Raw genomic sequence first — 13,483 nt, forward strand, 5'->3', positions numbered from 1 at the left:
AAGTGTGGTAACAGAGAAATGCCAGAAGAGTAAAATTTTCAAGGCAGTCCCTTTTAAAGGTTTTTGTGGCAAGCTTAGTAGAGCATTGGAATAGGAGGGCATTACAGGGGAAAGTCTCTGGCACTCCTGCAGCATGGGTAGGCTCCTGTTCCACTCAAAGGAAGTACATTCCAGGCCACAACAGACTAGTAACCTACTGTTGACCAGGGGGTTTAAGTGCCTAACCTAGTCTAGGCCTACCATGGTGCAGTGTGTGCCAGTAGGGAGATAGTAGGATGAAAATAAAGCAGTGGCTGAGAAACAGGACAGCACAGGCAAAAAACCCCCAACAACCAAATAAACAAACCAGGAAATTAAAAGGTCCAATTATTTTATTTAAAGCTCTACAGAAGCACTTTCATCTCTAAGAGTTGATAGTAAATTGTCTTCTGCAAACACTCTCAAAGGCACAAAATGGCTACCAAGCTCTGATGCAGTGGAGAGGTAACGCAGATCATCTCACAGCCCAAGCACCCAGATCTCAATGTGGATGGTACCTGCTTGCAGATACCTACATCCCATCTGCTTTTGTGGAGGTAGGATTCTTTTGGTCCTGGAAGTCAGGGTGGAGGAGGAAGCATCTTTAGCTCAGCTCTGAGAATATATAAAATCACAATATCTACAAATTACCCCTTGAATCAAGAGCTTGGTCCCTTCAGTTTATGACTGTCACAGGACCCAAGGTGTGTATTCCAGCTGGGCAGAAAGCACCTGTCTACAATCACAAAGGTCCTCTCCAGAAGGGAGAATGTATTGCCTTCCTGGATCAGGCTGGGTGGTCCTGACTGTGTTTGGGCTAAGATGGCACCACCTTGAGCTCTGCTTGACCTGGTTTCTAAGCACAAGTGTGCTGTGACTTCTGGTTTGTCTCCTGTCCTCAATTTGCAGAGAAAAATCTTACCTACAACACGGCTTGGAGACAATAAACAAGAACAGTAATTTGTAATGCTGATCCTTACCCTTGGGGGAGGCACAAGGGTGAGAAGAGGAAGAGCTCCTTGCAGGAGTCATTTGTTCAGCAGGGAGAATTCTTGAGTGCAATCACATCGTCCAGCAGGCGTAAATAAGAGCAATCAGCAATGCCATGGCCACAGCAAGGGCAGCATTCTTGCGGTTTTCCTTACGAAGCACACTCAGTTCTTTCTCTGGGAAACAAACAAAAGACTTGCCTGTGAAGGTTCTTCATGTTGCAGCTTACACCTTCCAAAACTCTCTTCGAAGCACAAAGCTACCTTGGCCACAGGCAAAAATTTTGGGAGCGGTATGCAAAGCTGCTAGTTATAGGATGTGCTGAATGGGAAGCAACTACCCAAGCTAGCAGGAACCCTTTCATTTGCTCTCAGCCTGACACTTGTGGTAGCTGTGCTTGGGAATACTTCAGTGGCAGACCAGTTCCTGTTGGCAAATGACATCGCTGTAGGCCTCTACTAAGGACAGACTGTATCATTAGAATAATTGCTTGTTCCCTAGGAGAATGAAGGAGACAGGAAGGCAGAGAGGTATTTCTACTGTCTTCTAGATGTAACAGCCTGGCAGCTCTTTCTAGTGCTAAAATTTAAATACAACTGTGGCAACCTTTGAATGTTGCAGAATCTTGTTTCCTTATAACTCACCACGATCAGTGTGGAAAAAGGTCTGAACCTGGACACTCTTATTCTGTTGGGGTCTGAAGCTTTTTAGAGATAGGTGAAGTAAAGAAACCTAAGAATCACAGATGCAGAGAGGAAGACAGTGGCTACTTCAAGTATGGAGTCTTGCCAATCTCCATTTCTGTTTGGTTCCCTTTACCAAAGATGAGAACCCCACTCTTGCTCATTCTGTTCCACAAAACTTTGCTGGCTGGTATAGGCAAGCAGTGAGGCCTCCAGCCTTACACACTGCATGGCCAAACTGCACCAAGTGTTTGGCAGGCCAAGGTTGGGTGTGGACTGTCTCCAGAGACAGACTGCTTTTGTTGCCTAGTTCATCTGCAGAAACTGCACAGGTTTCTGCCTCTACAGTTTGCACAAGCAGCCTCCAGCAGTTCCCCAAGTGGTGTCTGTCTCAAAAGAGACTTTTAGCTGTTCTTTCTGCCCCATTCTTCACCTAATACAAGCATTCTCATGCAACCACAGAGCGATCTCCTTGAGTCTGCAAGGCCACAAAGGAGGTGATGGGGGTCACATAACCTCATGCACAGCAGTGCCAGCTTAAACTGATGCTGACAATGCCATTGTCAGCAGCTGCAGTTCATGGCCTCAACTGCCATGAACTGGAATAACAAAATACTTAATCAGAGGCCATAGCAGTGATGTCACCATTAGGTGAGGCTGTTGCTGCTGTCTGAGCTGCTGTCAGACTGCTCTGCTGATGCCAGCAGGGATGGCTGACTGCTGGCTGCTAAAAGGGTGGCAGCAATTTTCAGTCTTCTGCTGTCTCTAGTTGTAGGGCCTTAGGGAACAGCTTTCAGTCTGTTTAAAGTAACTGTTAGTCTTCTGGAAATAGTCCTTTAACATAAGTTATAATTACAAATTTGCTGGCTATACCCCAGCTTTCAGCTCTCTAGACCTCAAAGAATACTTGTGCCCCTTTCCCTTGTGTAAGCTCTGCTACTTGCACAGCTGCAGAGTACTGGCAAGCAGGTAACACACTGACCAATACCAGGAGCCTGAAGATGTGCAAAGCAGCACCTCTAGTGGAATGGAAGTGCTGTGAAGTGTGGTATCTCTGAGATACTTTCATTCTGTCTACAGCAGAACTTGCACCAAGGAAAAGACCCTGGCTCTCTAGAAGTGCAGGCAGTACCTCAGTGTGAATCACTATGCTCTTGTGCTGAGTGGCCTCATAAATTGATGCAGTAAGAACCTTCCCCAAGGAAGGTATATTTTGCTACACTCCTGATAGCACTTATCTTCTTGCCTAGCAAGCCTCTACTAGGGGAAAAAAAAAAAAAAGGTTGTGGGGAGGGATGTTAAAAGCTGCTTGAGCCAATCTGTTAGCTATGATTATCCAAAGACTGGTAATTTGGGGTATGTGGAAGGGACATTTTCTCCCCTTCATTAGCTGATGCTTATTTTTTTCCCCTATGGAAGTACAGCTCAAGTAGGAGGATGCAGACTCCTATTATAATATGCTGACTACATTTCCATTAGTCTAGCTCCCTTTGGTTGAAGCTAAATTCAAAGGCAGAAGTCAGAGGTGGCAGAAGCTTGAAGACAAAGCTAAGCTGCAGTACTGATCCCATCCTGCCCAGAGGGACCATTTTTAATGAAGCTCTTACCATAGTTGTCAGCTTTGGTCATTAGTAAGTTTCGCTCTCTCTCCAGTGACTTTCTGTAATGAGAAGAGAAGTTCATTACCTGCAAGGCACAACACAGTCTATTTCTTTGCTTACATTATGGAAGAGAGACTGTCCCCACTGCTGGGGATATCTGCTCAAAGGATGAGCCCCTCACCCCTCCCTGCTGGAAGGGTGACAGTTTAGAAATACCCAGTTGTGCAAGATGCAGCATTTTAAATTATTTTTTCCTTCCCCCAAATTGCTTCCTCTCTCTCCTTTCAGGAGAGCAGTGTAGGCAAACAGCTAGAAAGGGCTCTTGGGTCAGTCCCCTACTCCAGTTCCCCCTAGGTGAGGCAGGAAGTTCTGACACAGCTGTGGGATGGGGCAGGGTCCTTATACGCTCTCTGGAGCCCTCCACCACATCGGGCTTAGTGCTGGAACAGTAATTCTTCTCACCATCTGAAGCTGGGATCCCTTTGTCAGAGGCATCCAATTTGCAGAAATTGGTGAACTCAAGGAAACAAGCTGAATCCAAGCCCAGTACTAATGAGTTAAACTACCCATCACAGATTGAAGACTCATAATAACAATAAAGTCTAAGTCAGGCAAACCCAGCCCTTGTCTTAAACTGCACAAGATGATTAATATACAGTTCAAAATATAAGCCCAAAATAGAATTCCTGAAAGCAGTAGTGTTTTCATTATGGCATGGTTAGTCCTTTCAGACTGTGCATAAATAAACATACACTAACAAATTATCTCCTGGTTCAGAGAAGGCAGCAAGTGTAACAGAGTTTGTTGTTCCCCTTGGGGCACAGCAAGGACAACCTGTGGGAGGAAAAAGATGCAAATCTATGTGTACAGCTAGTTAAGTGTAAGGGAGTGCAAGAAAGCAAGCTACGTCAGGAGCAGCAGGAGAGGAAAGGGCTCTTAAAGAAAACTGGGGAAAGGCAAGGTGGAAGCAGCCAAGAGGAAGCGAGAAGACAGATTTACCAACATGACTGAGCTGCTACTTAGAAATTTGCCTTGTGAAGAGAGTCAAGAGAAGCAGCTTTGAGAATGAGACACAAAGAAACCATGACAACTGAACTTCAAAGTGGAAAAGCAGAGCTGTTCTTTGTGTGCTGTGCGCTGAATCGATAATTTTGATCGCGGTACCTTCCCTCCACGGTTGTTCAAAGGGTCTGGAATAGGACAGTGGAAGTTCTGTTTATTTCCATAAAAGATGTAAAATGCATAGAAGGTCCCAAGAGCCCTAATTCATAATTCTTTGCTCTAGGCCCTACATTTCAGACAGAAACCATCATCTATCCCATCCTGTCAAGTTATCACAACTGTAGGTTTGATTGTTGACCACCTAAGTACCAGATAAAGAATACAGACAGTAAACAAGGAGAAATTAGTCCAGAAAAGGATTGTTGAGATGAGCTAAAGAGGTGAGGGACAAGAAGAGACAGGACCCTGTCTAAATATGGATGGAGATATAAAACTCCACTAAAGGAGGAGGGGGCAGTGCAAAGGAGAATTTAACAAAGAAGTTAAACTGAGCCTGTGTCAAAACCCATGACAGCCTGATAAGTATCAGGGGATGGAGATGTCACTATTGCTATGATCATTTCTAATGGGGTTCTACAGAATGGTACTGTAGAGCAAACATCAGGACCACTCCCTGGGCCTATGAGTGAGCTTCCCAGCCTTTTTTTGCTAGGAACAGAGCAGAGAATGCTAGTGACTGAAAAAAATGTCCTCAAGCAGAGAGATTTGAGAATCAGCTGAGAGATCTAAAATCACTTGCTTCACACTCAAGAGAAACAGCAGGTTCTGCCTGTATCTGCAACAAAATCCAGGCCAAAGTTCTTGCTTGAGTCCCAGCTCCAGAAGGCAACAGTTGCTGCTTCTACAGCAGCCACAGGTTTCAGGGGAATTGTCCCTCTTCGGTTTCCCAAGAAAAGCCAGTGCATCAATGCATCCCTACATCCAGACACATTAGCAACACAGACACAGATATTTTCCCTCAGCTGCTTTTGCAGCTGGATCCCAGCCTGGTTTGGCCCTCAGCAGCAGTTGCTGCACATCTCTCTGATTGAACCCACGTGGCTTCGGTAAGGCTTGAGCAGCAGCATGCAGAAAATCTTGGCCAGACTCACAGAGCAGGTTCATAACAGGCCAGGAGCCAGATCTGCAAATGAACTGGCAAGTTTCAGGCACTACTTGTCTGGTTGTGGCACAGGTTGGAGTCAGGCTCTCTATATCACTGCACTTCTTACAGAGGCAAGTTCCTCAATGAAACTCCAAGCTGTGGGAATGGGGTCTTGTCATGAGGAAATCACACATTCCCTCCCCTTCAGGAGCCCTTGCTCGGTCCTACAGCAGGATGGCAGCTAAGCTGAAGTGCACATACACAGCTGTGTAAGGAGATGGGCAGCAATACCTTCCTTCGGGGCTGAGCTTCTCCCTGCGCAGCTTCAGGTCCACTTCTTCCATGCTCTGTCTGCAGCGTGCCAGCTTCTCCTCCAATCCATCAATCTGAAAAACACCACATCAGTCACCATCATTTCTTCTCCCAGCTTACAAGGATTCGTTCCCATTCAGACAGTGACAGCTCAGCCACTCTTCTCCCCAGATCAAGGGAAGAACCACAGATCTGTGTAGAGATCACAGCACAGAGAGCACACCATCTCCCAGATCAGCCTGTATTCTAGCCCAGACAACTGTAACATCACATCCCAGACACAGCCAAGCAGGCCCTGACGCTGCCTATTGCGTGGCTGGCCAGCACCCTTTTGTTAGGATCTGATCCTGTTCCAGCCTGTTCTAGTTTCTTTGCATGTGGATCCACAAGCAAAGGTGTCATCTAAGGTATCTTTATGCAATTAGAGGATAAAAAGAGAGAGACTGGCCTAAACCAAAGGGACAGGGTTTTGATTTAGCATTGTGAATGAAGGCAGAAATCTACAAAGCACCCTCAGCTGTCTGGTTGGGTGAAGAGGGAACAAAGGGATACCTCCAGTCTCAACAAAATCTACAACAGCAACAGGAGCCTGCACAGTATGCTCAAGAGAGCATTTGCCACTGCCTCCTTCAACCTGTACCAAGTGTTGGCAGCAACATGTTTCCATGCAGAAGAACACTGGTTATCTCCTTGTGTCTCTTCATCAAGTACCCCAACAGCCACCCCTGTGTCTTCCTGTGGAGGGGAGTAACCACAGCTAAGTACAGGAGGGTTGATTTCCTTCTGTGCAAACAGACTGCCCAGGAGGGAGTCCTACCATGGGCAACAGTTCTGGGAATCATTCCTCTCTTCTGCCTGGCAACCACAGCATAGACATCTCAAGGAAAACTTTGTCTTTCAAGCTTGCTTCCAGCAGGGAAACAGTGGGACTCATCAGACAATATGAACACAACAACCCAGCCTGAAGGAAAACAGCCTCGATGCACTGAGGTAGCAATGACCTCTCTTCTGAGCTACTTGGTGCAACACTCCTGCTTCACCTGGTTCTCGAGGGAAGGCCAAGGCTGGCAGCACCGCCTCCCTGTGGTGGGAGCCTTCACACACCAGACACTAAGAGGCAGCACAGTCCCAGGTAAAGGTGGAATGAGCTGCCTGGACACCAGCCTCAGAGGCAGTCCAGAGCACAAACACACTCATAAACCGTAATAAGGGAAACAAAATCAAAGGTAGTGATCCCTAATTACTGCTGCTTTGGGATCAGCTCTGTTCTGATCAGCTCCTGTTAATGAGCTCATTAACAATCTCACACCTTCTGCTCAGGAAAGGCAAGCAAGCATTATAACTAAGCAGGATGGGAGAGAAGAGGCTTGACATAAAGCAGACCATGAAAAGAAGTTTAACCAGTCATTTAAATAGTCTGGAAGGAGCAGAGCAGACCTGGGGAGGGGGACACATATAACAAGGCTCAAATAAATCTTTGATTTATCAGACAGCAATTTCAAAGTCCTGGGTTATTAGGAAACTCTGCCTAATAGTGCTCAAGATGCCAGACTCCCCAGAGGCACATGCACAGCTTCCTGAGCCTAAGAGGAGCACCAAGGCATATCACCTGATCCCAAAACTCAGGGCATACCACTTCTGTGTTTGGCAAAGCTTAGGTTTGCCTGGATGAGGATAATTGTCCTCCATTTCCAGCTGCGCCAGTTAAGAATGTTAACTGCAGCTGCTCATCACCATGTCATCCACTAACAACTCAGTCAGCATGATGCATTGCCCCAGTCTGCTTCAGGGCAAAGAAAGGACTTCACCCAGGCCAGCTCTGACCACACTTATCAGCAAGTTAATTTAATAGCAGTGTGGTACATCAGAGGTGGGGCATTGGTCCAGTCAAATTTAAGAATTACCATCTCCCTCACCAGTTCCTACCATCTGCAAATGGCTGTTTTCTGCTCCCTCAGCTCTTTGAAACCCTGATGTGCCCACACAGGAAAAGATGCTTCAGCATGTGTCACCTGGCTCCTCCTTAGCCTGTTAAACTATTGCAGTGCACCATGGCTTCTCTGGAAATACATTTAAACATAATGCTAAATAATACCTTAATGAATTAATGAGAGCTTTAGTCAGCTGCCAACCCCAACACTAAATTTTCCATGCTACTGCACTACAGTCCTCTCCTCCATGCCTGCTCCTCCTGCTCAGCTAGCAGTTGCTCTCACTAGTACATTCTCTGCCCATACTTCCCTCATTTCATGAAACTTAATCAGAGTATATTCTGCCCAACTCTGTCAGTGCTTTTACTTTCTGCTGACTAAAAATCTCCAGATTCCACGTAATACTTTAAAGTTTCAACTGGTTTTACTGCTCTTAAATCAAAACCCAAGTTTGGGTCCCCTGCTGGAGAGCAATAATTTGCTAATAAACCACACACCCCAGAACTGCACCATCAGCTATGCTGAGCTGGGGGCACAAGGGATAAAAAATAACCAGCAAAAAGAAAAAAAAAAAAAAAAAAAGAAAAAAAAGCAAGGAAGGAGGAACAGATTGCTGAATGAACAAAATACTTTTCTTTCAGAATATCACAACTTCTGCTGGCTAGCCTGGGTTATTAGGCATTATAAGCAAGGATAAGAGTGAGGATTCACTGATGTTATCCATCTACTGTGCCTCAGTTTCCCCACTTATAAATTAAGTCAATATTATCTGCCTCCTGAAGGCAGCTCATTTGAGTAAGAAGCCTCAGACACCGACCCAAACTACGGGCAGCGCACTATCCTGATACATCAATGCCATTGCCTTGCTTGGCATTTACGATCTGTTCCTGCAAGCCAGGAGTCTCTCAGCAACTGAGCCATCCAAGTAACTATTCACTGCAGGACAAAAGTAAGACAGAAACAGAAAATAAGCACAGGGAAAAATCAAGAGTAGTTGGGAATTACTGATTACTCTCTGGGCTGCTGAGGAAACTCCGGGGGGGGGGGGGGGGGGGCGGGGGAGATAGTCTATAAAACTGTAGCACAAGTTGCCATAATTCCCTGCTGCAGCTAGCTCTCCAGGAGAGCAATCCTAGAAGCAGATGCTCACCTGAGCTTGCTGTGGATGGAAAGCTTTCCCTCCTACTAAATAATACATGAGGTTACTTGGGGTACATACCTGGGCACACTGGAAACCCACAGGAAAACAAAGAGCTAAGCTCGATTAGCTGAACCCCCCTTGCACTTCACATTGCCTTATCTCTGTAGTGGCAATCTCAGCACAGTGCGTCCTAAATTGCAAAGATGAACCCTTCCTCCTTTTAGCTCTCCTTTCATTTAAGGGGATCCTCTGGGACAGAGCTGAAATGCAGCAAGCAGAAAGCCCACATGACAGCCCCTCAGGTTCACACAGATGGTAGCAGGGATGCAGGACTTTACTCACAGCAACATCTTTAAGTAGTTCCAGTTAAAAAGGGGGAGTGAAACACGTACTTCACATCCAGGCAGCCAATCTGGGCACACAGAGCTGCCCTTCTGAAGCTCCTCAGGCGACACTCCAGAAACTCAAGTCCCAGCAGCTTTGGATGCACACAGGGATTAAAGACCAGATGCCTCCTTTGCTCCACAGGTATGACAAGGCATTCAGCTATTTTTGCTGAATTCTGGCAACACTTGCTCATGATTTGGAAACCCTTTTAAACCAGAGAGACCTGGAATGGATTTCAATCCAAGCAGACTTACATGCTTATTACAAATTCCATTTGAGGGATCATCTTGGGCAGGGAGCCCGAAATGGCTCACATAAAGGCAGAGACAAAGACAGAAGTGAATAAGAAGCAGCTTTGCTTATAGAATTGAGCTGGATCCCATTTAATACATTTTCTAACGAATTAATGAAAGCTTTCTTTCCAGCAGAAAGGCTAAAAGCGCTTTTCAAGAACTGGCATCCACCCTCTGCTTTTATGAATTCCCTAATTAAGATATTGGCAAAGAGCCATATCACACACACGTCGACATCCAACAGCATTAGGTAATGAGGTTTTCATCTTCTGACCCTCATAAAACAGATCAAAGCCAACTGAAGAGGTAGGGGCAAAGAAAAAAACTCTTCCCTGAGCAGTCTTTACATGCCTTGTCACCTGCCAGCACACTTGAGCTGTTCTTTCACAGAAGAATTAATGGTCCCTGCATCCACAAATTTGGCTGGATTATTAAAATCAGTCCAGCAGAGACAAATTTTGTTTAAATTCGAGTGCTAACTTGCTGTTCATGGACACACTTCCATTTTCTCCACTTTCTTGGAATCATTTTGCACGCTGCAAAATAATTTCACAGACATTCCACCCACAGCATGTTTGGAAATATTTACCAGACAAGCTATTCACAGCAGAGGATGATCCACCAGCAAAGTCTAAGATGACTCCTGCAGAGCAACCCTGTCTGTTGCTAAAGGAGGAAAGGCTGGATCCTACCTACACCTCTTCCTTCAGCCTTGCAGGGACCATCTCACTAGCTAGTGCATCCTGCCTCAGTCCAGACCAGCGGCCTTACAGGACCACACACAGACGTGACCACAGAGCACATGAGCCAGATTTTGGAAAACTTCTGCAAGAACTGCTTTACTGAGTATGAACTGTGTCAGCCTTTTCCCTGTTCTTTATGCTATTTCATGGACACTGATCAGCAATTGCCCTGGCAGAAGCAGCAACACGTGTTACGATACTTTCTAGAAACACACACCTGACATTTTGCTGCTCAGGCACTGCCTTTAGTTTAATGCACTTAATCTGTTCCTCTGATTTTTTTTTCCAGTTGTTACCTGAGCCACAAGTATATTTTTAATGGTTACAATATCCTTCCGCAAGAAGTTTCACAGCAGGTTATGAGAAGAACCAACCCCTCCAGTTTGTTCTGAGCTTGTCAGCTGCTGGTTTCATTTGATAATCCTAACTTTGTATTGACAGTGTATGCTCACTCTTAGTTTAAAGCTACAAATAGCATGCAGAGGATACAGACCTATACTGGGTCCCCTGCAGTCATGTTTTCCAGGTTAAAAAGACCTGCAATGCTTTTGGCAGTTTCTTGCATAGAAGTTCTTCACACCTTTGGTCATCTGTGTCAGTTTTTTCAGTTTAATTCCATTTTCACTATTTTGGTACAAAATGAACCAGTTTCATTATCCTGATGAGTTTCCTCAAGCAAGTCCTATGCAGCTCAGCATTGTCAATAGGGCTGCCTGTCAAAAGACTAGAGCTATATGAAAGAAGTGGCATGAATTTAAACCACCACAACATTTTGGAGACCCATTTATATCTATCTAAACCAGATCATATCAATTACATCTGCAATTTGTAAGTGTAAACTAATCTGATAAGTGTCCATATAGAAAATTGCATTCATTTAGCATCATGACTTCAGTTAAACAAGCATGACTCTGCCTAGATGAGGCCTTTCAAAGCTAGTCATGCATCATGTCATATTAAGACTAATTTGAAAAGTTTTCTTTACAATCATAACAGTTCAGAAGGTAATACTGAACAGAATAATTTTAGATTATCCATCAAGTATCCTGGTTGTCATGCAAACTGAAACACAGCCCTTTCTTCCTCTGGCTTAAAGGAATTTTTTTTCTTCCTCCCTAACCTCTCTTCAGTGGTGTTCTCATCACTGCAAGTGGAAAGAGTTTTATCTTGCAGTAGTGTCTTTGCACAGAGATTTTCACCTGTAACACACAAAAAAAGAGTAGTTCTACAGTCTTTTCAAAACTAGTGTGTTCCATCAAGAAAACCTCTAACCCCGCCCAACCTAATCTAAAGCTACTACAAGTCCTCAAACACTTTGGAAGAATTTTCTGTGGCAGCTCAGTTCCTTTTCATTCTGTGAACAGCAGGTCCCTAACATGCTGAGCCATTTCACCACCTCTCTTTTTGTAAGGTAGACCCTGCCACCTCAACTGTTTTTGTCTGCCACCTCTCAAACCACAACCAGACAAAAAACCCCAAAACCAAACAACAACAACAATCCCCACAAAACCAAACAAAACTACTCCCCCCCCCCAAAAAAAAAAAAAAAATCACTGTTCAATTCTCTCTGGTAGGCTCACCAAAGGAAGCTTGGACATTCACCACACCCCTCTGGACTCTCTTTGGTGGTTATATTTGGGTTAGAGTGCCCAGAATTGTGTTTCTCTAATGAAAGCCTAACCAACGAAACACACCAGAAAACCATAAACTGAACTCCTGTTCCACACAGCAGGATGAGAGGGGATCTCATCAATACATAAAAATATCTTAAAGGTGGGTGTGAAGAAGTTGGTGCCAAACTCTTTTCAGTGGTGCCCAGTGACAAGATGAGAAGCAATGCCCATAAACTAAAACACAGGAAGTTCCACCTCAGTGTGAGGAAAAACTTTTTTACACTGAAGGTGGCAGACCACTGGAACAGTCTGCTCAGGGAGACTGTGGGACTTCCCTCTCTGGAGACATTCAAAATCTACGGGGTCATGTTCCCATGTGATCTGCTCTTGGTGACCCTGCCCTGGCAAGGGGATTGGATGAGATGATATCCAGACATCCCCTCCAGCCCTAAGGATTCTGTGATACTCACCTTTATGTTACTAGCTCATGACACATATATGACACGCCCTGCCATTTCCCGGACCCTTCCATTCCGGTTACCTTGGTCTGCTGTGCATGTGCTCATCTGCAAAGACTTCAGGGCAGAGAGGTGACCAGAGAGATTCACTGATTGAATTCTGCCCCATATCAGCAACTTGTGAGGAACATTCAGGATTTTCTGTCCCCACAGTATTTAAACCCACAGACTTGAGTCCAGACAGCAATGCTCAGTGCAGGAGCCAGAAAGCTGTTATGCTTCAGAGAGACCTTAGCTACCACAACTCAGTTTGTTAACAGAAATACAAAGCTTCAACAGAGCTTTCCAGCAGCCCTCCTCCCACCTAGGAGACCAAAGAATCACAGAACGGGCAAGGTTTGAAGGGACCACAGTGGGCCATCTGCTCCAACCTCCCTGCTCAAGAACAGTCATCCTCAAGCACATGGCACAGACGGCATCTCCAGTGAGGGAGAGAGACAAAACACCCAAGCGCAACAGTAAAAATGCAGCTTTAGAAGGGAGGCATACTCTTAAAACCCAGCCCTTCCCCCTTCTCGGTGTAATTTACAGGCCCCTCACATGCTGGTTTACCACCGAGCTCCTCTCAAGAAGCAGCAGCACACGGCTGACTTCCAGCGCCGCACGCCCACAACCGGCTGGTGGTCACGGCCCGCCGCAGCACCCCACGGGCACGCACACCCACCGCCCCTTACGGCACTTGGCTCAAGGGCTCGGCAGGAGCGAGAGCACCACACGCCGCCGCTCAATGCGGAGCACGGATGCGGCTCCAAGCCCCCGCCAGCCCGGCCGCAGCAGCCGCCGCGCCCCCCTCACCTCCCGGGCCACGCTCGGCCCCGCTCGCCGCCTGCCCATGGTCCGGCCCCGCCCGCCCGCGCATGCGCAGGGGCGCCCTGCGCCCTCCCGCCTCGGTGCGGGGCCACGCTGGGCTGGGCGGGCGCCATGTTGGGGAGGGCGGTGCGGCCGTGCTGTGCCCCGGCCCCGGCGGCTGGCCGCCGGCCCCGGCTCTGGGCCTGGCCCTGCGCGCCCTTTCGACTTGCTTCCGACACTGCTGAGGGCGGGCGGCGGCCAGAGCGATGCCTCCCGCGTTGTGCCGGTGCTGCCCGCATCCTGCTCTGCCCTCTCTAG

General features: G+C 46.6%; 1 protein-coding gene across 3 annotated transcripts; it reads right to left on the reverse strand.

Annotated features, from left to right (window-relative positions):
* Positions 1 to 353: 353 nt before the first annotated feature.
* CCDC167 (coiled-coil domain containing 167) lies at positions 354 to 13,246 on the reverse strand. Of its 3 annotated transcripts, none has more exons than XR_010719966.1 (5): positions 13,172 to 13,246; positions 5,730 to 5,824; positions 3,299 to 3,351; positions 999 to 1,184; positions 354 to 592 (listed from the first exon to the last, which is right to left on the reverse strand). XR_010719966.1 is itself a non-coding variant. In XM_066178422.1 (4 exons), the coding sequence occupies exons 1-4, from the start codon at positions 13,208 to 13,210 to the stop codon at positions 1,081 to 1,083; spliced, it is 291 nt and encodes a 96-aa protein (XP_066034519.1). In that variant the 5' UTR covers positions 13,211 to 13,246; the 3' UTR covers positions 354 to 1,080. The 3 variants fall into 3 exon arrangements, 1 of the variants encoding a protein (XP_066034519.1); XR_010719965.1 differs by having other exon boundaries at positions 354 to 633; XM_066178422.1 differs by having other exon boundaries at positions 354 to 1,184.
* Between the last annotated feature and the right edge of the window lie 237 nt (positions 13,247 to 13,483).

Source organism: Chamaea fasciata, unplaced genomic scaffold, assembly GCF_029207755.1.
Source record: "Chamaea fasciata isolate MVZ Bird 193981 ecotype frontalis unplaced genomic scaffold, bChaFas1.0.hap1 SCAF_3, whole genome shotgun sequence".
Classification (NCBI taxonomy): domain Eukaryota; kingdom Metazoa; phylum Chordata; class Aves; order Passeriformes; family Sylviidae; genus Chamaea; species Chamaea fasciata.